This window comes from Staurois parvus, unplaced genomic scaffold, assembly GCF_062004578.1.
Source record: "Staurois parvus isolate SC_StPar_1 unplaced genomic scaffold, SC_StPar_1.0 ptg000765l, whole genome shotgun sequence".
NCBI lineage: Eukaryota > Metazoa > Chordata > Amphibia > Anura > Ranidae > Staurois > Staurois parvus.
This window is the reverse complement of record NW_028318561.1, coordinates 57501-85228: the sequence shown is the minus strand read 5'-3', so window position 1 is coordinate 85228 and position 27728 is coordinate 57501. Positions and strand designations below refer to the sequence as shown.

Sequence of the window (27728 nt, the reverse complement as noted above, 5' to 3'; positions counted from 1 at the left end):
CAAATAACCAGTTTTTTTAACCTAGTGGGTTTTTTTTGGGTTTTTTTTTTAATACATATATTAAACTGGCAAGAGGTTTTTTATGATTTTTTTTTTATTTCATTGTTATTTTGCTCCTATTGGATTTCGTAATTCTTCTTTTTATGTCATTTGTTTTGAATGATTTTAATACGCAATTAGAAAACAATTATTTTACTGGTGAACATCCTTAGTAACATTTTGTTGAATTTATAAACTGTTGTAATTATTTTAATATAAGATTAGAAAAATCTGGAATAATTTTTACTGCTGAACATCCTGTGTAGCAATTTTTTTCTCCTATTCCATTTTTTTTTTAAATTTCATTGTTATTTTGTATATCATTTTATCTAAAAATTCCGAAATAGGAATCTTCAAATAACCAGTTTTTTAACCTAGTGGGTTTAAAAAAAAAAAAAAAATATATATATATATTCATTGTTACTTTGCATTTGATTTTATCGCAACATTTCTGGAAAGGAAATATCAAATAACCAATTTTCTAAAGTTTTCTTGTTTTTTTTTTATGTTGCTTGATTTCAGTTGGTATCTTATTCTTCCTATTAAGTTTTTGTTTTTAATGATTTTGATACAAAATTAGAAACGCAGTTGGAATAATTTTATAAATGAATATCTCGTATAGTTTTTTTTTTCATCTAATGTTTACTTATTTTTAATTTCTTTGGTTATTTTCTATTTAATTTGATCTCAAAATTTGGGGATTGGCATCTTTCAATAACACATTTTTTATACTTTCCTTGTTTTAGATCTTTCACAAATGTGATTGATGTTCCATTCTCTATATTTAATGATTTTGATATGAAATTCGAAAAAATATTAGATTAACTTTACTGGTAAACATCTTGTAAAGCATTTTTTTTATCCAGTGTTTTTTTTTTTTATCATTTTACATTTTTATTGTTATTTTGTATTCAATTTACTCTAATTACTAATTCTGAGCTTGGCATCTTCAAATAGCCATTTTTTGCAGTGTCCTTGTTTTTGTTGTTGCTTGAATTTTGCATTCAATTAGTTTTTATTAATTTTGAGATGAAATTAGAAAAACAATTGGAAAAATTCTATTGGTAAACATCCTGTGTTGCTTTTTTATTACCCAGTGTTTTTTTTTTTTTATTTTAAATTTTTATTATTATTTTGTATTCAATTTACTCTAATTACTATTTATTAATTTTGAGATAGCCTTTTTTTTTTTTGCAGTGTCCTTGTTTTTGTTGTTGCTTGAATTTTGCATTCAATTTGTTTTTATTAATTTTGAAATTAAATTAGAAAAACAATTGGAAAAATTCTATTGGTAAACATCCTGTGTTGCTTTTTTATCACTCAGTGTTTTTTTTGTTTTTTTTTATTTCATATTTTTTTTTAACAATATTTTTCTTTTTGCTTAGTCTTTCCACAAGTAACACGTTTGCATCTTTAGCTGGGTGCAAATGTACCAAAATTCATCTAATTTCTGCTGAACCAGCTGAATTTCAGTGTGTACCCCTGTCTGTTCATCAGAAGGCAATTTAATGACTAGTGAATATAATGTGAAGCAATTTTTTATCCAGGTTTTTTTTTTATTTTCATTGTTATATTGTATTTCATTTTATTTTAAGATAAGCATTTTCAAATAACCGTTTTTATAGTTTACTTATTTTTATAGTTGAATTTGATTGATATTTCAGTCTTCCTGATAAGTAATTTTTTAATGATTTTGATATGAAAAACTAATATAATAATTTTATTAGTGAACATCCTGTGTAGCATTTTTTTTAATCTATTGTTTTTTTATTGTTATTGTGTATTTTATTTAAAAATTTTGGGCTAGGCATCTTCAAATAACTGATTTCTTATAGTTTCCTTGTTTTTTAAGTTGCTTGAATTTGATTGGTATTCCATTGTTCCTATTATACTCTTTATTTTTAATAATTTTGAAAATTAGGGAAGCAATTGGAATAATTTTACTGGTGAAAATCCTGTGTGGCTTTTTTTTTATTCAGTGTTTGTTATTTTTGTTTGTTGTTTGTTTTTGTTTTCAAGTGTTTGTTGAAATTAGAAAAACTACAAAAATAATTTTATTGGTAAATATCCTTCATATCCTTTTAAAAAAAGAAATACAAAAAAAATTTAACAAATTTTTTTTCTTTTTTGAACTTTAAAGGGTAATGGGTTTGCAGCAGACATTTTGTGTGATGTTGAATTTGTATTCAAGTAGTTGTATTTATTCTTATCTTTTAAAAAAAATAAAATTTTGTATGATGCTTGAATTTGGTGTCGTATTTATTTCTTTAATGATTTTGACATGAAATTAGAAAAACGACTAAAATAATTTTATTGGTGAATATCCTTGTGATTTTTTTTTTTTTTTAGACTTGAAAGGGTAATGGGTTTGCAGAGGTGAATTACTGTAATTTTTGTAGCATCTTTAAAAAAAATGATAAAAATCTTTAAGAAAAAATAAAAATTTGTATGATGCTTGAATTTGATTGGTGGTGTATTTATTTCTTTAATGTATTTGATATGAAAATAGAAAAACTACTAAAATAATTTTATTGGTGAATATCCTTGTGATTTTTTTTTTTGGACTTTAAAGGGCAATGGGTTTGCAAAGGTAAATTACTGTCATATTTTTAGCATCATTAAAAAAATTATAAAAATCTTAAAAAAAAAAAAATTTTGTATGATGCTTGAATTTGATTGGTGTCATATTTATTTCTTTAATGATTGTGACATGAAATTAGAAAAACGACTAAAATAATTTTATTGGTGAATATCCTTGTGATTTTTTTTTTTACTTTAAAGGGCAATGGGTTTGCAGAGGTAAATTACTGTCATTTTTGTAGCATCATTAAAAAAATTATAAAAATATAATAAAAAATGTTGTATGGTGCTTGAATTTGTATTCAAGAACTTGTATTTATTTTTATCTTTTAAAAAAAAAAAGTTAAATTTTGTATGTTGCTTGAATTTGATTGGTGTCGTTTTTATTTCTTTAATGATTTTGACATGAAATTAGAAAAACTACTAAAATAATTTTATTGGTGAATATCCTTGTGATTTTTTTTTTTTGGACTTTAAAGGGCAATGGGTTTGCAGAGGTAAATTACTGTCATTTTTGTAGCATCGTTAAAAAAATGATAAAAATATTTTTAAAAAATAAATTATTTTGTATGGTGCTTGAATTAAAGGGTAATGGGTTTGCAAAAAGGTAAATTACTGCAATTTTTGTAGCATCTTTAAAAAAAAAAAATAAAATCTTTTTAAAAAATAAATTTTTTTATGATGCTTGAATTTGGTGTCGTATTTATTTCTTTAATGATTTTGGTGAATATCCTTGTGATTTTGGGGTTTATTTTCGGACTTTAAAGGTTAATGGGCTTGCAGAGGTAAATTACTGTCATTTTTGTAGCATCATTAAAAAAATTATAAAAAAAATAAATAAATAAAAAATGTTGTATGGTGCTTGAATTTGTATTCAAGGACTTGTATTTATTTTTATCTTTTAAAAAAAAGTAAAATTTTTTATGTTGCTTGAATTTGATTGGTGTTGTTTTTATTTCTTTAATGATTTTGACATGAAATTAGAAAAACTACTAAATAATTTTATTGGTGAATATCCTTGTGATTTTTTTTTTTTTTTTTACTTTAAAGGGCAATGGGTTTGCAGAGGTAAATTACTGTCATTTTTGTAGCATCATTAAAAAAATTATAAAAATATTAAAAAAAAATAAAAATTTTGTATGGTGCTTAAATTTGTATTCAAGTACTTGTATTTATTTTTATCTTTTTTAAAAAAGTAAAATTTTTTATGATGCTTGAATTTGAATTATTGGTAAATATCCTTGTGATTTTTTTTTACCTTAAAGGGTAATGGGTAATGGGTTTGCAGAGGTAAATTACTGTCATTTTTGTAGCATCATTAAAAAAATTATAAAAATATTAAAAAAAAATAAAAATTTTGTATGGTGCTTGAATTTGTATTCAAGTACTTGTATTTATTTTTATCTTTTTTAAAAAAGTAAAATTTTGTATGATGCTTGAATTTGAATTATTGGTAAATATCCTTGTGATTTTTTTTTACCTTAAAGGGTAATGGGTTTGCGAAAGGGTAAATTACTGTCATTTTTGTAGCATCTTTAAAAAAAATAATAAAAATCATCAAGTACTTGTATTTATTTTTATCTTTTAAAAAAAAGTAAAATTTTGTATGATGCTTGAATCTAAATTATTGGTAAATATCCTTGTGATTTTTTTTTACCTTAATGGGTAATGGGTTTGCGAAAAGGTAAATTACTGTCATTTTTGTAGCATCTTTAAAAAAATGATAAAAATATTTTAAAAAATAGATGTAAATAATATAGAATAGCATAGTAAAGGCTCCTGTTTTCTGCCTAAGCGCCTCTTAGCAAACACACCAAATTGGATTTACACATTTCAGCCGCAGGTATTAAGCTCCTTGAATCACCTACCTTTAATCTGTTGTTGTCTTCAGGTGGCTTTGGCTCCTCCCCTGCCACTGACCCGTTGCCTTTCTGTGGAGAGACATGAAGAGTGAACCACATGACACCACATGACACCATCAGTCAGAACTTTGCAAAGCAAAAATGTTCCACCAACAGCCACAAAAAGGATACAAGAAACAATGCTGACTATGGACTCTATTAGGCACCAAAGGAAATTTGTTCAGCCTTCTAATGTCAATGTTTGGAATTAAAGGGTTGGTTCGCTTTCCCAGCACATTTCCCATCGACCTCCCCGCTCCACGCATTTCAGCGTTCCCAGAATTCCCAGCTCGTGACATTCTACTGCTCAGCTTTGTAACCTCTTCCTGGTGCTTTTGAACAGTTCGGAACGCCCAGCCGATCTGTGATCATGTGACCGCCGTCACAGTGGTCACGTGATCGGAAGTCCCACCGGGTGACGGCCTTTAGTTTTGGACAAAGAGCCATCATGGACAACTCAGTCTTTGTGCTGGGAGCGCGCACCGAAAGGTGACAAGCCGGCAACTCGTTCTCCCGATAAAACTTTATTAATAAAGGGTACAGTGTGCAAATTACAGCAGCTTACGCGTTTCGGAGAAAAACCTTATCCATACCCATTGTCTATGAATAAGGGGTTTTTTTTACTGAGTACAAGAGTATAAGGTGAAGCGTTTGCAACTCGTTCTCCCGATAAAACTTTATTAATAAAGGTGCGGTGTGCAAGTTACAGCACCCTACGCATTTCGGTAAAAACCCTTATTCATAGTCATTGGGGTTTTTTTTTACTGAGCACGAGAGTATATGGTGAAGAGCTGAAAACTAATTTTCCCGATAACTTTATTAATAAAGGTGCAGTGTGCAAGTTACAGCTCTTACGCATTTCAGTAAAAAAAAAACTTATCCGTATGAATAAGGGTTTTTTTTTTTTACAGAGCAAGGTTTTTTTTTTACTGAGCACGAGAGTATATGGTGAAGAGTTGGCAACTCGTTCTCCTGATAAAACTTTATTAATAAAGGTACAGTGTGCAAGTTACAGCGGCTTACGCGTTTCAGAGAAAAACCTTATCCATAGCCATTAGCTATGAATAAGGTTTTTTTTTTACCGAGCACGAAAGTATAAGGTGAAGAGTCGGCAACTCGTTCTCCCGATAAAACTTTATTAATAAAGGTGCAGTGTGCAAGTTACAGCATCTTACGCGTTTCGATAAAAACCCTTATTCATAGCCATTGGGTTTTTTTTTACTGAGCACGAGAGTATATGGTGAAGAGCTGAAAATGAATTTTCCCGATAAAACTTTATTAATAAAGGGTACAGTGTGCAAGTTACAGCACCTACGCATTTCGGTAAAAACCCTTATTCATAGCCATTGGGTTTTTTTTTACTGAGTACGAGAATATATGGTGAAGAGTCGAAAACTAATTTTCCCGATTTCGGTAAAAACGTTTTTTTTTAGTGAGTAAGGTTTTTTTTTTTACTGAGTATAAGGTGAAGAGCCGGAAACTCGTTCTCCCGATAAAAGTACTTTATCAATAAAGAGTATGATGGTTAAAAAAAAACCTTATTCATAGCCAATGGCTATGAATAAGGGTTTTTACCGAAACGCGTAGGGTGCTGTAACTTGCACACTGCACCTTTATTAATAAAGTTTTATCGGTAGAATGACTTGCCGACTCTTCACCTTATACTCTCCTGCTCGGTAAAAAAAAAAAACCTTATTCATAACTAATGGCTATGGATAAGGTTTTTTTACCGAAATGCGTAAGCTGCTATAACTTGCACACTGCACCTTTATTAATAAAGTTTTGTCGGGAGAACGAGTTGCTGATTCTTCACCATATACTCTCGTGCTCAGCAAAAAAAAAACTTTATTCATAGCCAGAGAAAACAAAAACTAGCCGTATACACTAACCTGAGCATGTGCAGAGTGACTCCTAGAGCTCTGATCTATCAGCAGATGGATTGGGGACAGTAGAAGAAGGGGAGGATCAGAGAAGGCAGGATCAAAAAGCCTTTTTTACACGATGCAAAGGAATAACCCCTTAGGTTCCACAGTGAGTATAACAAGCATGCTTTACTGCATCTACAGACTGTACTGCACAGAAGCTGCACATGGCCTATGGCGGGGTCTCCAAACTTCCTAGGCAAGGGGCCAGTTTATTGTCCTTAAGGAGGGCCGGACTGTGACCTGTGAGAGTAGGAAATGTCCCAATGTCAGCGGAGCAAAAACAATGCCTCATGTTTGGTGTCAGTGGGAGGAATTGTGCCACATCACTGATGCCAGTGAGAGGAATTGTGCCGCATCAGCGGTGTCATATGGAGGAATAGCATCCCATCATTTGAGTCAGTAGGGGGAATTATGCCCCATCAGCGGTGTCAATGGGCCCCATTGTTGGTGTCATTGGGAGGAATTGTGCCCCATCATTGGTGCCAGTGGGGGCAATTGAGAGTAGAAAAGGTCCCAATGTCAGCGGAGCAAAAACAATGCCCCACCAGTGGTGTCATTGCGCCTTATTGTTGGTGTCATTGGGAGAAATTGTGACCCATCGTTGGTGTCATTGGGAGGAATAGAGTCTCATCATTTGTGTCAGTAGGGGGAATTATGCCCCATCATTGGCGTCAGTGGGCCCCATTGTTGGTGTCATTGAGAGAATTTGTGCCCCATCATTGGTGTCAGTGGATGAAATAGTGCCCAAGGGCCAGATAAAAGCAAGCGTAGGGCCACAGTTTGGATGGAGTGGAATGGCTGCACCTTTTTAGAGAGCTGAGCTGTGCTATGTAATGTATTGGGGGTACTGGAGTGGATGAAATGTGCAGGAAAGGTGAACTAACCCTTTAAATTGAAGGTGGTCACTAGAGGAGCCCGGACAGTTCACATTACAGGGTCGGGTTCTTTGCATGGTCGATTAATCCTTTACAGTTGCCTCTCCCTGGAACGACCCCCCATCACTCACTGATATCATGCTGGCCGCTCTGTAGCTGTCGGATGTGAACGACTTGATGAATGGGACAGTTTCGGATATAAATACAAAGTCACGGCGCCCAGTATTTGCACTGCCGGCTGTACAACACAACGACCCCCCCCAGCTATGCCGTTATAGAGGATCGACCCATTGCAGCGCACATGTCAAACACCATTTTTCATGCCCTGTACAAATAATACTGAAATACATCAGGAAAGGTTTAACCCGAAAATAATAAATTGCATCGGTGACACCGGGCGACATGAAGATCGAACAAATCTCTCTGATCGGCTCACACAGATTTGATCACGGGTGACAATGTTTCCTGAACATATGAAGTGACCATCATGTATAGATTTTCTTGTATCTAAACTCCGGGTATGATCTGTATCTGTTAGAGACCACGGGGCCCCATACAGCCAACCTGACAGCCCCCCCCTTCTAAAAAAAAAACCTACAGTTTACTATGCTTCAGCTATGAATGAACACAGTGAATGATCAGAACCAATCACTCGTTGTGTTCATGCAGGACATGAAGGGGCTGGTAAATGTGACTATGCGTCAGCTATAAATGAACACAGTGAATGATCAGAACCGATCGCTCGTTGTGTTCATGCAGGACATGAAGGGGCTGGTAAATGTGACTATGCGTCAGCTACGAAAGAACACAGTGAATGATCAGAACCGATCGCTCGTTGTGTTCATGCGGGACATGAAGGGGCTGGTAAATGTGACTATGCGTCAGCTACGAAAGAACACAGTGAATGATCAGAACCGATCGCTCGTTGTGTTCATGCGGGACATGAAGGGGCTGGTAAATGTGACTATGCGTCAGCTACGAAAGAACACAGTGAATGATCAGAACCGATCACTCGTTGTGTTCATGCGGGACATGAAGGGGCTGGTAAATGTGACTATGCTTCAGCTACGAATGAACACAGAGAATGATCAGAACCAATCACTCGTTGTGTTCATGCGGGACAGGAAGGGGCTGGTAAATGTGACATATGTTAGGAGCACAACAAGAAGATCGGGGGGAGGGGATTTGTATTGGATGGGGAATATGGGGGGCGGCAGGGGGTAAGGATTGTTCTAGGAGGGGAAACTTGGGGAGTGGTGATTTGGAGGGATGGTGGAAGAGGATTTGGGCTAGAAAGTAGGATTTAGGGGGTTCTAGAAAAGATAGTATGGTAGAGGAGGGAGGGAATTTGTGCTAGGGGGGAATTTTTTATTTTAGTGGGGGGGGGGGGGATTGTGCTATTTCTGTCTGTGACCCCACTGGAGGAATTTTCTTTCACTTCCTAGTCTTGTGACACCCATACACGTGGGGTGCTGGTTGTCACCACAAAGCACAGGAAGGTCTAAAAACATATTTAGAGGTTTGAACCCTTGCCTTGTCTACTGAAAATACTTTTTTTTTCGGGGGGGGGGGGGGGGGTGTACTCCTGTGTAAAATGTTTCCAATCTCTTTTATTCCAGACAGGAATTGAGGGGAAATTCCTCCAAAAAAAGACACTAGTGGAGATAAAAACCTAACAATAATTCTACCAATCAAAAGTGATGGCTGGAGATGGAATTTAACTACTTCCTGCCTGGGGGTAAAACAAATATTAAAGTGTTACTAAACCCCAGACCCTGCATTCACTATATCCGCTCTCCCCGGACCCTGCATTCACTATATCCGCTCTCCTCGGACCCTGCATTCACTATATCCGCTCTCCCCGGACTCTGCATTCACTATATCCGCTCTCCCCGGACCCTGCATTCACTATATCCGCTCTCCCTGGACCCCGCATTCACTATATCCGCTCTCCCCGGACCCTGCATTCACTATATCCGCTCTCCCTGGACCCCGCATTCACTATATCCGCTCTCCCCGGACCCTGCATTCACTATATCCGCTCTCCCCGGACCCCGCATTCACTATATCCGCTCTCCCCGGACCCTGCATTCACTATATCCGCTCTCCCCGGACCCTGCATTCACTATATCCGCTCTCCCTGGACCCCACATTCACTATATCCGCTCTCCCCGGACCCTGCATTCACTATATCCGCTCTCCCCGGACCCTGCATTTACTATATCTGCTCTTCGTGGACCCTGCATGCGCTATATCTGCTCTCCCCGGACCCCGCATTCACTATATCCCCTCTCCCTGGACCCCGCATTCACTATATCCGCTCTCCCTGGACCCTGCATTCACTATATCCGCTCTCCCCAGACCCCGCATTCACTATATCCTCTCTCCCCAGACCCCGCATTCACTATATCCGGTCTCCCCGGACCCTGCATTCACTATATCTGCTCTCCCTGGACCCTGCATTCACTATATCCGCTCTCCCCGGACCCCGCATTCACTATATCCGCTCTCCCCAGACCCTGCATTCACTATATCCGCTCTCCCCGGACCCCGCATTCACTATATCCGCTCTCCCCGGACCCCGCATTCACTATATCCGCTCTCCCCGGACCCCGCATTCACTATATCCGCTCTCCCCGGACCCCGCATTCACTATATCCGCTCTCCCCGGACCCCGCATTCACTATATCCGCTCTCCCCGGACCCCGCATTCACTATATCCGCTCTCCCCGGACCCCGCATTCACTATATCCGCTCTCCCTGGACCCCGCATTCATTATATCTAGTCTCCTCAGACCCTGCATTCACTATATCCGCTCTCCCCGGACCCTGCATTCACTATATCCGCTCTCCCCGGACCCTGCATTCACTATATCTGCTCTTCGTGGACCCTGCATGCGCTATATCTGCTCTCCCCGGACCCCGCATTCACTATATCCCCTCTCCCTGGACCCCGCATTCACTATATCCGCTCTCCCCAGACCCCGCATTCACTATATCCTCTCTCCCCAGACCCCGCATTCACTATATCCGGTCTCCCCGGACCCTGCATTCACTATATCTGGTCTCCCTGGACCCTGCATTCACTATATCCGGTCTCCCCGGACCCCGCATTCACTATATCCGCTCTCCCCGGACCCCTGCATTCGCTATATCCGCTCTCCCTGGACCCTGCATTCACTGTATCCGGTCTCCCCGGACCCCGCATTCACTATATCCTCTCTCCCCAGACCCTGCATTCACTATATCCGGTCTCCCCGGACCCTGCAGTCACTATATCCGCTCTCCCTGGACCCTGCATTCACTATATCTGGTCTCCCCAGACCCTGCATTCACTATATCCGGTCTCCCCGGACCCCGCATTCACTATATCCGCTCTCCCCGGACCCTGCATTCACTCTATCTGGTCTCCCCGGACCCTGCATTCACTATATCTGGTCTCCCACAGTACATACAACATGGAGATACAATTATTTTAGTAAATATAAACTGCTAAATACCTTTTCTCATCAGCAGTATATAGCAGTCTTGTGAAATCAGCAGAGCACTGGTTAAAGCTTGTAGGATGAGTTTTATTTCTACTCTAGGAGGATGCAGGACCCCTTTCCCTCTGTCCAGGCAGTGCTGATTGGCCCTGTGCTAATCACATGCACTCTCCCAAGAAAAAAAAAAAACCTCTCTAGCAATACACACTAAACTGAGCATGTGCATGTGACCAGGGGTTCAGTCTGTCTCATCAGGTGAACATTTGAACAAGAGGAGGATCAGAGAAGACAGGATCAAACAGCCTTTTTACACAATGCAGAGGATTAACCCCTTAGGTTCCACAGTGAGTATAACAAGCATTCCTTACTGCATCTACAGACTGTTGTACTGTTGGGGGTTTAGTAACACTTTAATGCCTAAGCACAATTTTGCAACTTTGACGAGTGTTCTTGTAATCGTACATCTCATCACAACGACTTTGTGTATCCAGGTGGATTATACCGCATTTGTTTGTTTTTTTCAGGACAAATTGGGCTTTCTATGGTGGTAAAGGGTGATGGATATCTCCTGATTTGTTTTCATTATCCAAGGAAAATTGGCCAAAAATATAAAAAAAAACCCTTTTTTAAAATGTATCTGTATATTTCCTGCTACTACCATCACCTACCAGCAAAGAACAACCCGAAATAAATTCTCCTGCTCCTGACGATCGCACTGATACCACATAGGTGTATGTTAGTTGTTTGTACCGCTGTACAGCCCAGAGGCGTAACCTTTAGGGCCCCAGTGCCACAAACCATTAAGGGCCCCCCCTAACCCTCCGTTAGTGTCCCATCCCTCCGTGTCCGGGGACCTTTACTCCCATCGCAGGATTTGTTACTACGATCCCACAGTGGGACCCTTTCACAGGTTCTGCAGCAGGCCCTCTTCGTGCCATCTTTATGCCAGGGCAGAGTTGCAAGTGCAACCTTTGCAACCCTGGTAGTTCTGCCGCAGGTACAGCCCAGAAACAATAGTGCGCATTTTGCTTTTTTTTATCCTACCTAAAACACACTGTCACTGATACTGATACGAATTTTTAAAAATATCCTGTCCAAAAAAACATCGACCCTGACCCAAACACTGACCCTGGCACTGACCTAGATCAAACCTTGATCAGTTTTTTTTTTTTACTATTATTATTATTTTTACTATTTTACACACAATTATTTTTTTCTCTCTGCAAGGAGAGAGAGGGAGAAACGATGTATCTCTCCCCTCCATTCAGAAAACATGGGGACAGGCTTCACAGTGACTGATCACTGTGATAGCCGATCAGAGGCTAGCACAGCGATCAGTCACTGCGATCACTGCGATAGCCGATCAGAGGTCATCACAGCGATCAGTCACTGCGATCACTGCAATAGCCGATCAGAGGCCATCACAGTGATCAGTCACTGTGATCACTGTGATAGCCGATCAGAGGCTATCACAGCGATCAGTCACTGTCACTACTGTGATAGCCAATCAGAGGCTATTACAGCGATCAGGTGACCTGGAACTGGGGTTTATTCAGAAAACATGGGGACGGGCTTCACAGTGACTGATCACTGTGATAGCCGATCAGAGGCCATCCCAGCGATCAGTCACTGTGATCACTGCGATAGCTGATCAGAGGCCATCCCAGCGATCAGTCACTGTGATCACTGCGATAGCCGATCAGAGGCCATCCCAGCGATCAGTCACTGTGATCACTGCGATAGCCGATCAGAGGCCATCCCAGCGATCAGTCACTGTGATCACTGCGATAGCCGATCAGAGGCCATCCCAGCGATCAGTCACTGTTATCACTGCGATAGCCGATCAGAGGCCATCCCAGCGATCAGTCACTGTGATCACTGCGATATCCGATCAGAGGCCATCCCAGCAATCAGTCACTGTGATCACTGTGATAGCCGATCAGAGGCTATCACAGCGATCAGTCACTGTCACTACTGTGATAGCCAATCAGAGGCTATTACAGCGATCAGGTGACCTGGAACTGGGGTTCATTCAGAAAACATGGGTACGGGCTTCACAGTGACTGATCACTGTGATAGCCGATCAGAGGCCATCACAAAGATCAGTCACTGTGATCACTGCGATAGCCGATCAGAGGCCATCACAGAGATCAGTCTCTGTGATCACTGTGATAGCCAAGCAGAGGCTATTACAGCAGTCAGGTCACCTAGAACTGGGATTCATTCAGAAAACATGGGGATGGGCTTCACAGTGACTGATCACTGTGATAGCCAATCAGAGGCTATCACAGCGATCAGTCGCTGTGATCACTGTGACTGCCGATCAGAGGCCATCACAGAGATCAGTCGCTGTGATCACTGTGATTGCCGATCAGAGGCCATCACAGCGATCAGTCGCTGTGATCACTGTGATTGCCGATCAGAGGCCATCACAGCGATCAGTCGCTGTGATCACTGTGACTGCCGATCAGAGGCCATCACAGAGATCAGTCGCTGTGATCACTGTGACTGCCGATCAGAGGCCATCACAGCGATCAGTCGCTGTGATCACTGTGATTGCCGATCAGAGGCCATCACAGCGATCAGTCGCTGTGATCACTGTGATTGCCGATCAGAGGCCATCACAGCGATCAGTCACTGTGGTCACTGTGATAGCCCATTAGAGGCTATTACAGCAATCAGGTGACCTGCAACTGGGAGTTCCGTGTCCTGATTGTTAATACGATCCCAGCACAAGGACAAGGGGTTAATATTTCAAAAATGCGCCTGGGACCCTAAGATGATGCCAAAGTATATCAATATATTACAATATTAATCAATATATGACAGAAGTTTAATTTATTGGAACTGTTGGAAATAACGAGTTTGATGAACTAAAGGCAAATAGACGGCGCACTCTGCAAGTGCAGTCGCTCCAGAGCTGAGTAAATGAGTGGAAGCTCTGCTGACCTCCATCATCCAATCACATGTAAGAAAAAAGTGCCTTTTATTTGAATTCTTGCGTGTGATTGGGTATTCTTTGTAAAGTGAAGCGTTCTCATTTACTAAGCTCGGGAGCGACTGCACTTGCAGAGTGCACCGTCTATTTGCCTTTAGTAAATCCACCCCAATGCCTATTTGCAGATACGACTTACATTCATTCACTGGCAAACCCAAAACAGATATCACTTCTGGATACATTCTGGTAAACCAAATCATTCCCTCGCTTCCACTAGATTCCAATAGTTCAACGGACTCACTGAAATTCTTTCTCAAGTCTCACTTCTCCTGTTGCACTCTCCACAGAGTAGGTGAAAGAGTGAGAACCTCTTCTGACGGCAGCCGCAGATGGGAGGATTTGAGAATTCACATTCTGATGCTTCGTTCTGGGTGAGATTTACTAAACCTGGAGCACTCAGGATCTGGTGCAGCTGTGCACGGCAGCCAATCAGCTTCTAACTTCAGCTTGTGCAATTAAACTTTGACAATAAAACCTGAAAGCCGATTGGTTTCTATGCAGAGCTGCACCAGATTTTGCACCGTGCACTTTTAGTAAATAATCCCCTGTATGTTAGAAGTCAGTGGGACCTTCACCATCTGCCAAAGTCTGAACTCCCATCCAAGATCCTTCGATTTTTTTTTCAACGAATAAATATTAAAGTGTTACTAAACCCCCCACAGTACAATCAGTCTGTAGATGCAGCAAAGCATGCTGGTTATACTCACTGTGGAACCTAAGGGGTTAATCCTCCGCATTGTGTAAAAAGGCTGTTTGATTCTGTCTTCTCTGCCCCTCCTCTTGTTCAAATGACCACCTGATACAAACTGAATCCGCAGACACATGCACATGCTCAGCTTGGTGTGTATTGCTAGAGAGGTTTTTTTTTTTTCTTGGGAGAGTGCATGTGATTAGCACAGGGCCAATCAGCACTGTCCAGACAGAGGGTCAAGGGTTTCACATTTTTCTGGAGCAGAAAGAAAACTCCTCCTGCAAGCTTTAACCAGCGCTCTGCTGAAGTCACATGACTGCTCTAACTGCTGATGAGAAAAGGTATTTAGCAGTTTATATTTACTAAAATAATTGCATTTCCATGTTCTGTGTACTGTGGGAGAATGCAGGGTCCGGGGAGACCAGATATAGTGAATGCAGGGTCCGGGAAGAGCGGATATAGTGAATGCTGGGTCCGGGAAGAGCGGATATAGTGAATGCGGGGTCCGGGGAGAGCAGATATAGTGAATGCGGGGTTCGGAGAGACCAGATATAGTGAATGTAGGGTCCGGGGAGAGCGGATATAGTGAATGCAGGGTCCGGGAAGAGCGGATATAGTGAATGCGGGGTTCGGAGAGACCAGATATAGTGAATGTAGGGTCCGGGGAGAGCGGATATAGTGAATGCAGGGTCCGGGGAGAGCGGATATAGTAAATGCGGGGTCCGGGGAGAGCAGATATAGTGAATGCAGGGTCCGGGGAGAGCGGATATAGTGAATGCAGGGTCCGGGGAGAGCGGATATAGTGAATGCGGGGTCCGGGGAGAGCAGATATAGTGAATGCAGGGTCCGGGGAGAGCAGATATAGTGAATGCAGGGTCTGGGGAGACCGGATATAGTGAATGCAGGGTCTGGGGAGACCAGATATAGTGAATGCAGGGTCTGGGGAGACCAAATATAGTGAATGCAGAGTCCGGGGAGACCGGATATAGTGAATGCGGGGTCCGGGGAGACCAGATATACTGAATGCAGAGTCCAGGGAGACCGGATATAGTGAATGCAGGGTCCGGGGAGACCAGATATACTGAATGCAGGGTCCGGGGAGACCAGATATAGTGAATGCAGGGTCCGGGGAGAGCGGATATAGTGAATGCAGGGTCCGGGGAGAGCGGATATAGTGAATGCGGGGTCCGGGAAGAGCGGATATAGTGAATGCAGGGTCCGGGAAGAGCGGATATAGTGAATGCGGGGTTCGGAGAGACCAGATATAGTGAATGTAGGGTCCGGGGAGAGCGGATATAGTGAATGCAGGGTCCGGGGATAGCGGATATAGTAAATGCAGGGTCCGGGAAGACCAGATATAGTGAATGCAGGGTCCGGGGAGAGCGGATATAGTGAATGCAGGGTCCGGGGAGAGCGGATATAGTGAATGCGGGGTCCGGGGAGAGCAGATATACTGAATGCAGAGTCCAGGGAGACCGGATATAGTGAATGCAGGGTCCGGGGAGACCAGATATACTGAATGCAGGGTCCGGGGAGACCAGATATAGTGAATGCAGGGTCCAAGGTTTAGTATCACTTTAAATTTAAAGCAGAGCATCACCAATGAAAATAAGTTTTCCCTCTTGTTTTCTCACCCTTTCCTCTTCTACAATTGAAGAACATTCCTTGACTTCTGCAAAGGTTTAGTACCATTTTAGTGGCTAGGACATGGTCATCCAGTGCCCAGGGCAAAGATGGCAAAATACGCCCCCCCCGTCCCCTTCCTTCATGATGTGCAAGCTTAGGGGATCCTATACCCAGCAGTCACATGTCAAAATCTCTCTACGGCTCCTGATCTGTCAGTCAGGTTTTGCATTGACCTGAAAGTGGCAGTTTTTCCAACACAGTCTCATAACAAAAGGCAGGAAGGAGGGGAAGAGAGAACACAGCCCGCACCGCTTCCCAGCTCCCTCCTCACCACTCCCAGAGCTGGGCTGACAGGAGTAGTGATGCCGCTGCCACTACTCCTGTCAGCCTAGTAACAGAAGGAAGGAGCCCCCATCCTTACAGTAAACCACTGCCCAGGGCAGCCGCCCCTCCCTTCCACCCCTTCTTCCAGCCCTGTATGTGATATTGATGTAGGCACCCCCCGTTGCCTCTTCGTATGTCTATGTCACACATCCCAGGGGAAGTGTTTTGCTATGGGGTCTAGGTGCATACGTGAGATGCACTTTTAGGCATCATGCGCACACCAGGGCTGGGACAAGGGGCGGGCAGGAGTGACAGTTGCCCTGGGCATGGTGGGGATTTGGGGGGGTTATGCTAGAAGGGGTGATTTGAATGAGGGGGATTTGTACTCGGATGGTGGATTTGTGTTAAGAAGGGGTTTTTGGGGGGGAGGAAGATTTGTGCTTGTAGGGATGATTGGGGGATTTGTGCTAGGAGGGGAAATATGGGGGGAGGACTAGTGCTAGGAGAGGGGGCTTTGGAGGGAAATGGAGGATTTATGCTGAGAGGACAAATTTGAGGGGCAGAGGATTTGTGTTAGGAGGGGGGATTTGGGGAGGGAGAGGATTTGAGCTGGGAGGGGGGATTTTTACTGGAAGATGGGAAATTGCAAAGAGAATTTATGTTTAGGGGTAAGTGTGAAGATTAGTGCTCAAAGAAAGTTTTTTCTCAATTTTTGTTTCAAAATTTTGTAAATAAGTGATTTTTCTCCTTCACTGATGTGCGCTAATGAGGCTACAGTGATGGGCACTGATAGGCTGCACTGATAGGTACTGATAGGTGGCACTGATGGGCATTGACAGGCATCACTGATGGGCACTGAAAGGCAGCACTCATATATGGCACTGATAGGCGGCACTGACTGGCACTGATAGGCGGCACTGATGCACACTGATAGGCGGCACTGACTGGCATTGATAAGTGGCACTGAAAGGCAGCTCAGATGGGCACTGATATGTGGCATTGATGTGCACTGGTAGGCACTGATATTTGGCATTGATGTGGCATTGATGAGCACTGACAGCTGGCACTAATGGACACTGACAGGTGGCACTGCTGGGGCTACACTGATCATCAGGGCACACTGATCATCAGTGCCCTGATGATCAGTGTACATGTCCCCTCTGAGGAATGCTGATTACCGGCTCTCCTCTCCTGTCAGCGTGACAGCTCGTGAGGAGAGAAATGCCGATAACCGACATTTCCCTATTTACATGCGATCAGCTGCGATTGGACACAGCTGATCACATGACCGAGCCAACATCTTAAGCTATTTCCATTGATCGGTGATCCGCTGTTTCCGAGGGACACAGCGCACCACCGATCGCCGTGCTGTGCACTCCCGGAGCCGCGCACGCAGGTTTAGAGTGGGAGGGCGTCATATGACGTCCTCCCAGAACGAGAGAACCACCTTGCGCCCGTCATTACCTTATATGGCAGGTGGGAGGCGGTTAATTCTTATGCTGTATATCAGTATACCATATTTAGTTGTTTTAAACATTTTACATTTCTGGCCTAGGCAAATGATGTCATATGTCCCAAGAGTCTTCATGAGGGGAGGAGGGGTTTTCTCAGCTAAGCACATCCTCCTGCCTGCATGCCTGATCTAAGGGCGGATGGATTTCAGGAAGTAAATGCTACATGAGTCATCTGCACTTTCTTAAGATGGCCACGGCCAGGAGATTCCCCCCGCAGCTGTGCAGACACAGCAAAGTTTTGAAACTTGTATCACAGGCTCAACCCCCGTGTGTGCACATGTGCAGGAAACCCATGTATTTCAGGCTCAAAAATGCAAAATCTTTCACAAAATTACATTTCCCTGCCCAAAAAAAAGTTTCTTTCAACAGGCAACACTTAAAACATAACATAAGCCCAAAACAGGTATGTGATGAAAGTTAGTCATAGCTACAAACCTTGCTTGTGTCTTCCAGCGCCATTACTTTTACAAGTCGCTTCCTTTTCGAAAGCTGTGATTTCATCCAGTCCTCCACCTGGACGTTGAATTTCATGAACAAGACATATAGCCCATAGGCACTGAGGAGTAAAATGCTCTCCCACCAGAGGATGACATTATCTAGGAAGAAGATGATCAGCATGATCAAGTCAAGAATATAAAATGAGACATCTCTAAACAGAGGCCACCACGTAAGGTTGAGGATCTCCCTGGAGAACAGGGCACAAGTTCCAATCACGAACAAGATGTTAAAGACAGCAGAACCCACAATAGTTCCAATGCCAACATTACTGTGGGAAATAAACACCCCGATCAGGGAGGTGAAAAGTTCAGGTGCGGAACCACCAGCCGCCATGAATGTGGCGCCAGCCACATCCTCGGATATCTGTAGCTTTTCCGTGATCACTCCCAAAGCTGGAACAAAGAACTCGTCGCAGACAATGGCCAAGGCCACAAATACGTACATCATGCCAAAGATGTGCAGTGAAACCCAGCCCCTTCTGCGTTGCTCTATGTTGAACAGATCCCGAGGATATTCTCCTTTGGCATGAGGTAATGGAGGTTTGGTGGGTTTTGGGGTGGTTGTGGAAACAGGAGATGTGGTTCTTGGTTTAACAATAGGCGTTATGGGATCCGGGTCCACGAAAATACAGTGTCTGGTTTTGGTCCTTTCTGTTACGTTTTCTGTAGATGGACCTGAGGTAGAGGTGGTAGTGCTGGTGGTGGTGCTGCTGGTGGTGGTGGTGGTGGTGGTGGTGGTGCTGGTGGTATGGTTTAATACTTGTCTAGCAGACACTTTCGTGGTCGTTTCTGCTGTATCATCTTTCACTGAGCTAGGATTTTCCAAATTTGTCTCTGGCCAAGGTTCTAAATTCATCTTTTGGTCAACCGATAGCTGATATAGGGAACAAAGGAACATCACACAAACTATGAACAGGATTCGGTTCAGCTGAAGTCTTTTTCTTCTGTGTAGATGCATTGTTACAGCCCTTCTGGCTAAAAGACCAAGAGCCAGAAAAAGCTGCTGCCTTCAACAAAATGATTCGTCACCTAGGGAAAGATGCTGGATATTGTCCTATGCTTGTGTTTCATTTTTGGCTTGGCCTTTGCACTATTTGCTAAATTTGGGGGGTTCCACTGGGCATCCCAGATAAGCCTAATAAAAAAAAAATCAAAGAGTTAATACACACAAATCAGATTTAAAATATCCAATCTTTACTTTACCATTAAGATCAACAGCACTACCATTGGTCCTTCCCCTCATGCCAGGGTGCTAGGCGTAATCCTAGACTCTGACCTCTCCTTTGGGCCCCACATCCACTCACTGGCTAAATCCTGCCACCTCAACCTCCGGAACATCTCCAAAATCCGCCCCTTCCTGACCAATGACACCACAAAACAACTTATCCACGCCTTGGTTATATCCCGCCTTGATTACTGCAACTCCCTCCTCACTGGTCTACCGTTACACAGGCTATCCCCCCTTCAGTCTATTATGAATGCTGCTGCTAGACTCATCCACCTTACCAACCAACCAGTGACTGCCGCTAGACTCATCCACCTTACCAACCAACCAGCGACTGCTGCTAGACTCATCCACCTTACCAACCGATCAGCGACTGCTGCTAGACTCATACACCTTACCAACCGATCAGCGACTGCCGCTAGACTCATACACCTTACCAACCGATCAGTGACTGCCGCTAGACTCATACACCTTACCAACCGATCAGCGACTGCCGCTAGACTCATACACCTTACCAACCGATCAGCGACTGCCGCTAGACTCATACACCTTACCAACCGATCAGCCACTGCCGCTAGACTCATCCACCTTACCAACCGATCAGTGACTGCTGCAAGACTCATACACCTTACCAACCGATCAGCGACTGCCGCTAGACTCATACACCTTATAAACCGATCAGCGACTGCCGCTAGACTCATCCACCTTACCAACCGATCAGCAACTGCCACTAGACTCATACACCTTACCAACCGATCAGCGACTGCCGCTAGACTCATACACCTTACCAACCGATCAGCGACTGCTGCTAGACTCATCCACCTTACCAACCGATCAGTGACTGCCGCTAGACTCATCCACCTTACCAACCGATCAGCGACTGCCGCTAGACTGATCCACCTTACCAACGGATCAGCAACTGCTGCTAGACTCATCCACCTTACCAACCGATCAGTGACTGCTGCTAGACTCATACACCTTAACAACCGATCAGCGACTGCCGCTAGACTCATACACCTTACCAACTGATCAGCGACTGCTGCTAGACTCATACACCTTTCCAACCGATCACCGACTGCTGCCCCTCTCTGCCAATCCCTCCACTGGCTTCCACTAACCCAGCGTATAAAATTCAAAATACTAATCACAGCTTACAAAGCCGTCCACAACACTGCCCCTAGCTACATCACCAACCTCATCCACAGATACCGCCCAAATCACCCACTCTGCTCCTCCCATGATATCCTCCTCTCTAGCTCCCTCATCACCTCCTCCCACGCTTGCCTCCAGGACTTCTCCAGAGCCTCTCCCATCCTCCGGAACTCCCTATCAGGGGCGGACTGACAACTCATGGGGCCCCCGGGCAATAGGGGATCATGGGGCCCCTGTGTCCTTGCCCAAACTCAAAAAAGCCTATGAAAAAAGTACCAGGGGCATCCCATGGGGCCCCCTAATGACCTCAGGCCCTCGGTTAGTGCCCGAGTTTCCAAATGGTCAGTCCGCCCCTACTCCCTACCACAGCATGTCCGGTCAGCCCCCACCCTGTCTGCCTTTAGGCAGTCTTTGAAAACTCACTTCTTCAGGGAAACCAACCCCACCTCCACCTAAGAACTGTACTTGAATCACCTCCGCCAGATCATCCCCCGCAGCTATCACCTTTTGTATCCCCTCCCCCTTCCTTTAGATTGTAAGCTCCATGATCCGGGCCCTCCTATTCCTTCTGTACTGAAATGTATTGTAATTGTACTGTCTCCCTTATATTGTAAAGCGCTGAGCAAAGGGTTGGTGCCATATAAATCCTGTATAATAATAATAATTAGATCCCTATTACAACATTAATATATATTATTATGATAACAGATAAAAATCTGGGGTCTAAAACGCAAGGGAACAAATATCATTGCTCATAAAATTGTTGAGAGAGCAAAACTAGTAGTCAAAGTTCTGCAAAAAGAAACTTATAAAACTAAAACTTTGAAGAGTAATGCCAAGGATAACCACTGAAATCTACGTGTTAGGTTCATGTTACTGAATAGTTACTAAATGGACTTAAAGAGATTGTAAAGCTTGGTATTTTTTAACCACTTCCAGTCCGGACACTTTCACCCTCTTCCAGTCCGGACACTTTCCCCCCCTTCCAGCCCGGACACTTTCACCCCCTTCCAGTCCAGTCACTTTCCCCCCCTTCCAGTCCGGACACTTTCACCCCCTTCCAGTCCGGACACTTTCACCCCCTTCCAGTCCAGGCCAATTTTCAGCTTTCAGCGCTGTCGTACTTTGAATGACCATTGCGCGGTCATGCAACACTGTACCCATATGAATCTTTTAGCATTTTTTTTGAGACAGATAAAACTTTATTTTGGTGGTATTTATTCACCACTGGGATTTTTTTTTTTCGCTATATAAACGAAAAAGTCCAAAAAATTTGAAAAAAAGTGTTTTTCTTATAAAATTTTGCAAATAAATAATCGTTCTTCATAAATCTTGGCCCAAATGTATTCAGTTATCTTTTTAGAAAAAAAAAATAACCTAAATTAGTTTATAACCAAAAATTATAACTTAAAAATTTTTTTTTTACATTTTTATTTTATTTTTTTATATTATTATTTATGGGTTTTTTGTTTTTTACATACTGTCACCCTAGCATGGGTGTCGGCAACCCGCGGCTCCAGAGCCGCATGCGGCTCTTTTTCACCTTTGCTGCGGCTCCGGAGCACACTGCCCACCAGGTGACAGGCAATAGGGTTGCCGTAGCTCAGTGGTCGGCAAGCCGCGGCTATTTACACATTTTAATGCGGCTCTTTTGTGTGCCGGGCGCCCGCTCCCCTCCCTCCTCTCGGGCGGCCGCCCCAAAAGTCAGGACTCTGCAGCTAGCCCAGCAATGGGCAAACTACGGCCCGGCGGACCTTTTAATCCGGCCCGCGGAGCGTGGCAAACATTGGCTGTCAGGATGTAGGCGGGGCAGCGTGACGAACTCCTCTCCTCTCACAGTCTGCCCTGAAGACCGGAACGGCGCGGGAACACGGCGAGAGGAACGCGCGGAGCAAAGGTAAATGAATTGACACAATATGGGGAATGAATTACTATATGGGGGATGAATTACTATGGGGGATGAATTACTATATGGGGGATGAATTACTATATGGGGGATGAATTACTATAGGGGGGATGAATTACTATGGGGGATGAATTACTATGGGGGATGAATTACTATATGGGGGATGTATTACTATGGGAGATGAATTACTATAGGGGGGATGAATTACTATATGGGGGATGAATTATTATATGGGGGATGAATTACTATGGGGGATGAATTACTATAGGGGGGATGAATTACTATGGGGGATGAATTACTATAGGGGGGATGAATTACTATATGGGGGATGTATTTTCAGTTTTAAAAATGTGGCTCTCAAAATAAATTTCAATCGTGGTTTTGGCGAGATTTGGCTCAGTTGAAAAAAAAGGTTGCCCACCACTGCCCTAAGGCTATGATTGTGATTATGACGATACACTGTGGCCCTGATTAACCCTTTGCTTACTGGGCCCTTAAACCCCCTTCATGACCAGAGGGCTTTTTGCAATATATGCAGTGTCGGATTTGTTTTAAATGTTGCAATGGTTTTGCGGCTCCCAGTCTTTTTTTCCCTCTCGGAAACGGGTCCAAGTGGCTGTTTATGTCTTAAAGGTTGCAGACCCCTGCCCTAGCAGTACAGTGTCACCATAGTGACACTGTACTACTTGTGGAGGGTGATGAAGATTTTTTTTTTCTACACTGATTGCTTTTACACCCATAAAGTCTGTAAAAGCAATCATTTCTCCTTCTTTCTGGCTGCATTCTTGCAGCCATTGAGAAATACTGTGTGAGCTGTGATTGGTCACAGCTTGTCACATGGTACAAGGCTGTTGTGAATAGCCCTGTACCATGTGATCTCTGTGATCATTCACAGATTTCACATGTAGTAAGCAATGATGTCAGAAGTGTCATTTTGCGTAAACCTATTCATGTGATCACTGATTGGCCAATCAGTGATCACATGATCGGGACCTCACACAGAGGTCCCGTACAGCGATCGGTGTTCCACTGTGTCTGGAGGAGACAGTGGGCACATGATCGTGGTGCTGTGTGCTCCCAGGGAGCACGCACAAGCAGGGAATGCGGAAGGATGTTTATAAACGGCCACTCGCCCCTGCACTGCTCCCGTCCAGCCATTTATGTACATGGGCCGAATGGGAAGTGGTTAATGCAGTTTGCACCAAAATGGCGGGCGCTGTTTATGAACGGCAACTCGCCCCTGGACTTCCACTGTCTGGCCGTTTATATACAGCGGCCGGACGGCAAGTTGTTAATTAAAATAACAAACATATCATACTTACCTGCTCTGTGCAACAGTGCATTGGATCCTCCTTTTCTTGGGTCCCCCACGTGTGCTCCTGGCTCCTCCTCTTCATCCAGTGCCTTCATAGGAAGCCGCTTCCTGGGGGGGCCCTTTTGCGTGCTTACTCCTGAGCCCCACTGTCTGCATCCATAGGCACAGAGTTTGATTACCAGCAATGGAAGCCAATGGCTCCCACCACTAGCAATCTACCCTGTAAGGAGGGACATAGCCGGGAGAGCTGCTGCTCTCATGCACAGCCCTGGATTGCGATAGGGCTCAGGTAAGTAAAAGGGGGCTGTGGGGGATCCAGCAACACAAAAAGTTTTTTTTTTACCTTAATGCATAAGATAGAATGTATTAAGGTAAAAAACATTAAGGCTGTACACCACTTTAAACGTGAAGCCAATATGAAAGCCTACATTTATATTTTCTCAAAAGAAGCAAAATCGTCAAAGGACAGCTGTGTTGCACCCTAAAAAAAGCCACTTTTGGCTTTGAAATTCAGCATCTGTTGTCATGGTTTGGCCTGAAGTTTCCTACCTATGAAATCCCTCCTTGCTGCAGTGTTAGACCCAGGGGCGGACTGACAACCCATGGGGCCCCCGGGCAATAGGGGATCATGGGGCCCCTGTGTCCTTGCCCAAATTCAAACAAGCCTATGAAAGAGGTACCAGGGGCATCTCATGGGGCCTCCTACTGACACCATGCCCTCGGGCAGTGCCCAAGTTTCCAAATGGTCAGTCCACCCCTGTTAGACCTGTGATTTTATTCACATGTGCTGCTGGCTTCTGTGTTCATCTATGGGCATCACCTGTTCTATTGTGGATTTATATCCCTTTCCCTTCTATCACTTCCTGGCCTGCCTCCCAGTCTGCTGACATGCTCAGTGCAGTCCTGTGTGGCCTGAGCAACTTCCCAGTTTCTCGGAGCTCCTGGTTTGTCTTGCATTACATAATTAGATGTATAACACACACATATATATATATATTCTCCTAAAAGTAAGCTTAATAAGAGTTATCTCATATATAAATATCGTAATCAAAAAATATTACAGTATAAATCTTGTAAACATAACATGTATGAAATAGATTTTTACAATTCTCTAGTTAGTGAAACATAATCTCTTACATAGATGGGGGAGGATGGCTAGACCAATTGCTACCACATGTCGCTTGAATGTAGAGAAAACCAAGATATATGTTCATATGTATATTTACTGACTATGAAATCTAATTACTTACTTTTCTCAGTCTAGAACAAATATAAATATAATAACTCAATTATTCTATTAAGATCCAACTCATTCATACATATGTTAGTACTGTTAATAAGAATATATTAGATATTAGGTTAAGGAAAGCTTCTAACAGTATTATACATGGAGATCATATCCCCCCTTATGTATTATACATGGAGATCATATCCCCCCTTATGTATTATACATGGTGATCATATCCCCCCTTATGTATTATACATGGAGATCATATCCCCCCTTATGTATTATACATGGAGATCATATCCCCCCTTATGTATTATACATGGAGATCATATCCCCCCTTATGTATTATACATGGAGATCATATCCCCCCTTATGTATTATACATGGAGATCATATCCCCCCTTATGTATTATACATGGTGATCATATCCCCCCTTATGTATTATACATGGAGATCATATCCCCCTTATGTATTATACATGGAGATCATATCCCCCCTTATGTATTATACATGGAGATCATATTCCCCCTTATGTATATTATACATGGAGATCATATCCCCCTTTATGTATTATACATGGAGATCACATCCCCCCTTATGTATTATACATGGTGATCATATCCCCCCTTTATGTATTATACATGGTGATCATATCCCCCCCTTATGTATTATACATGGTGATCATATCCCCCTTATGTATTATACATGGAGATCATATCCCCCCTTATGTATTATACATGGAGATCATATCCCCCCTTATGTATTATACATGGAGATCATATCCCCCCCCCCTTATGTATTATACATGGAGATCATATCCCCCCCTTATGTATTATACATGGAGATCATATCCCCCTTATGTATTATACATGGAGATCATATCCCCCCTTATGTATATTATACATGGAGATCATATCCCCCCCCTTATGTATTATACATGGTGATCATATCCCCCTTATGTATTATACATGGAGATCATATCCCCCCTTATGTATTATACATGGAGATCATATCCCCCCTTATGTATTATACATGGAGATCATATCCCCCCCCCTTATGTATTATACATGGAGATCATATCCCCCCCTTATGTATTATACATGGAGATCATATCCCCCTTATGTATTATACATGGAGATCATATCCCCCCTTATGTATATTATACATGGAGATCATATCCCCCCTTATGTATTATACATGGAGATCATATCCCCCCTTATGTATTATACATGGCGATCATATCCCCCCTTATGTATTATACATGGAGATCATATCCCCCTTATGTATTATACATGGAGATCATATCCCCCCTTATGTATTATACATGGAGATCATATCCCCCTTATGTATTATACATGGAGATCATATCCCCCTTATGTATTATACATGGAGATCATATCCCCCCTTATGTATTATACATGGAGATCATATCCCCCTTATGTATTATACATGGAGATCATATCCCCCCCCCTTATGTATTATACATGGAGATCATATCCCCCCTTATGTATTATACATGGAGATCATATCCCCCCCCTTATGTATTATACATGGAGATCATATCCCCCCTTAATCTCCTCTTCTCAAGAGAGTATAAATTCAGTTCCTCTAATCTTTCCTCATACCTGTGCTGACAATGATTCACAAATCATAGCCTTCCCCTGTTTTGTTTACCTGATTTTCTCTTTCTCTAGATGCCAATACCAACCACCATTAAAGGCTACTGTTGGAGACTTTGTTGGGCTGCATAAGTAGCCATTTTCCAACATCGTCATTTAGTGTTGGCCAGGATGCTGCACAAGGAGATCATTATTTGAATACAACACTAGGGAGCTACAGGTCATCAAACTAATGGTTATTGGTTGGACAGATGTTCTTTCCTAGGAGTTTTGTTGGCAGTCTGTATGGACAAGTGAAAATAAATGGCTTGTGCAGGTCTCCTTCAAAAATTTTTTTTTCTTAAATAGTGCTATTACAAGTACTCAAAGCCTCTCTTTATATTAGCATCAACGGCTAGCAAGCAAATAGACCATTTGTGACCTCATTGCAAGTGATAAGTGTCACTGGAGGTCAAAATTGTTTGTTCTAGCACTGGAAAAATGTCCATAGGAGCAGGACCTGGATTTTCTGCTGGGAGCACTGTGCTTCCCAGAATGGAAGGTTGTAGTTCTGGTGTCCACTAGCGGGTATCTCCCAGCAGCCAGCAGATCCCAGTAATCAGTTTCCACCTGATGCTGGCTGTTGGGAGGGTATTTATGTCCTCCCCTACTAGTGCCTCTCATTCCAGTGTTTTGCCATACTGTTTGCCATATATTCTGGTCCTGACCCTGATCTTGCTCCTGCCCTAAATTCTGTACCCTGCTCCCCTTGTTGCTGATCCCAGTCCTGGTTCTATACTGTCTGGACCAGGGGTGGACTGACAACTCATGGGGCCCCCGGGCAATAGG

General features: G+C 42.8%; 1 protein-coding gene across 2 annotated transcripts in view; it reads right to left on the bottom strand.

Annotated features, from left to right (window-relative positions):
- The window catches only part of LOC149444901 (sodium/potassium/calcium exchanger 1-like), a 138340-nt gene that overhangs the window by 98885 nt on the left and 11727 nt on the right, over positions 1-27728 (bottom strand). For both annotated transcript variants that reach the window (XM_089654413.1, XM_089654414.1), the window contains exons 2-3: positions 18394-19590; positions 4488-4550 (exon numbers count right to left, since the gene is read on the bottom strand). In XM_089654413.1, coding sequence (XP_089510539.1) covers positions 4488-4550; positions 18394-19413 — 1083 coding nt within the window. In that variant the 5' untranslated portion in view covers positions 19414-19590. The remainder of the gene's footprint in view (positions 1-4487; positions 4551-18393; positions 19591-27728) is intronic.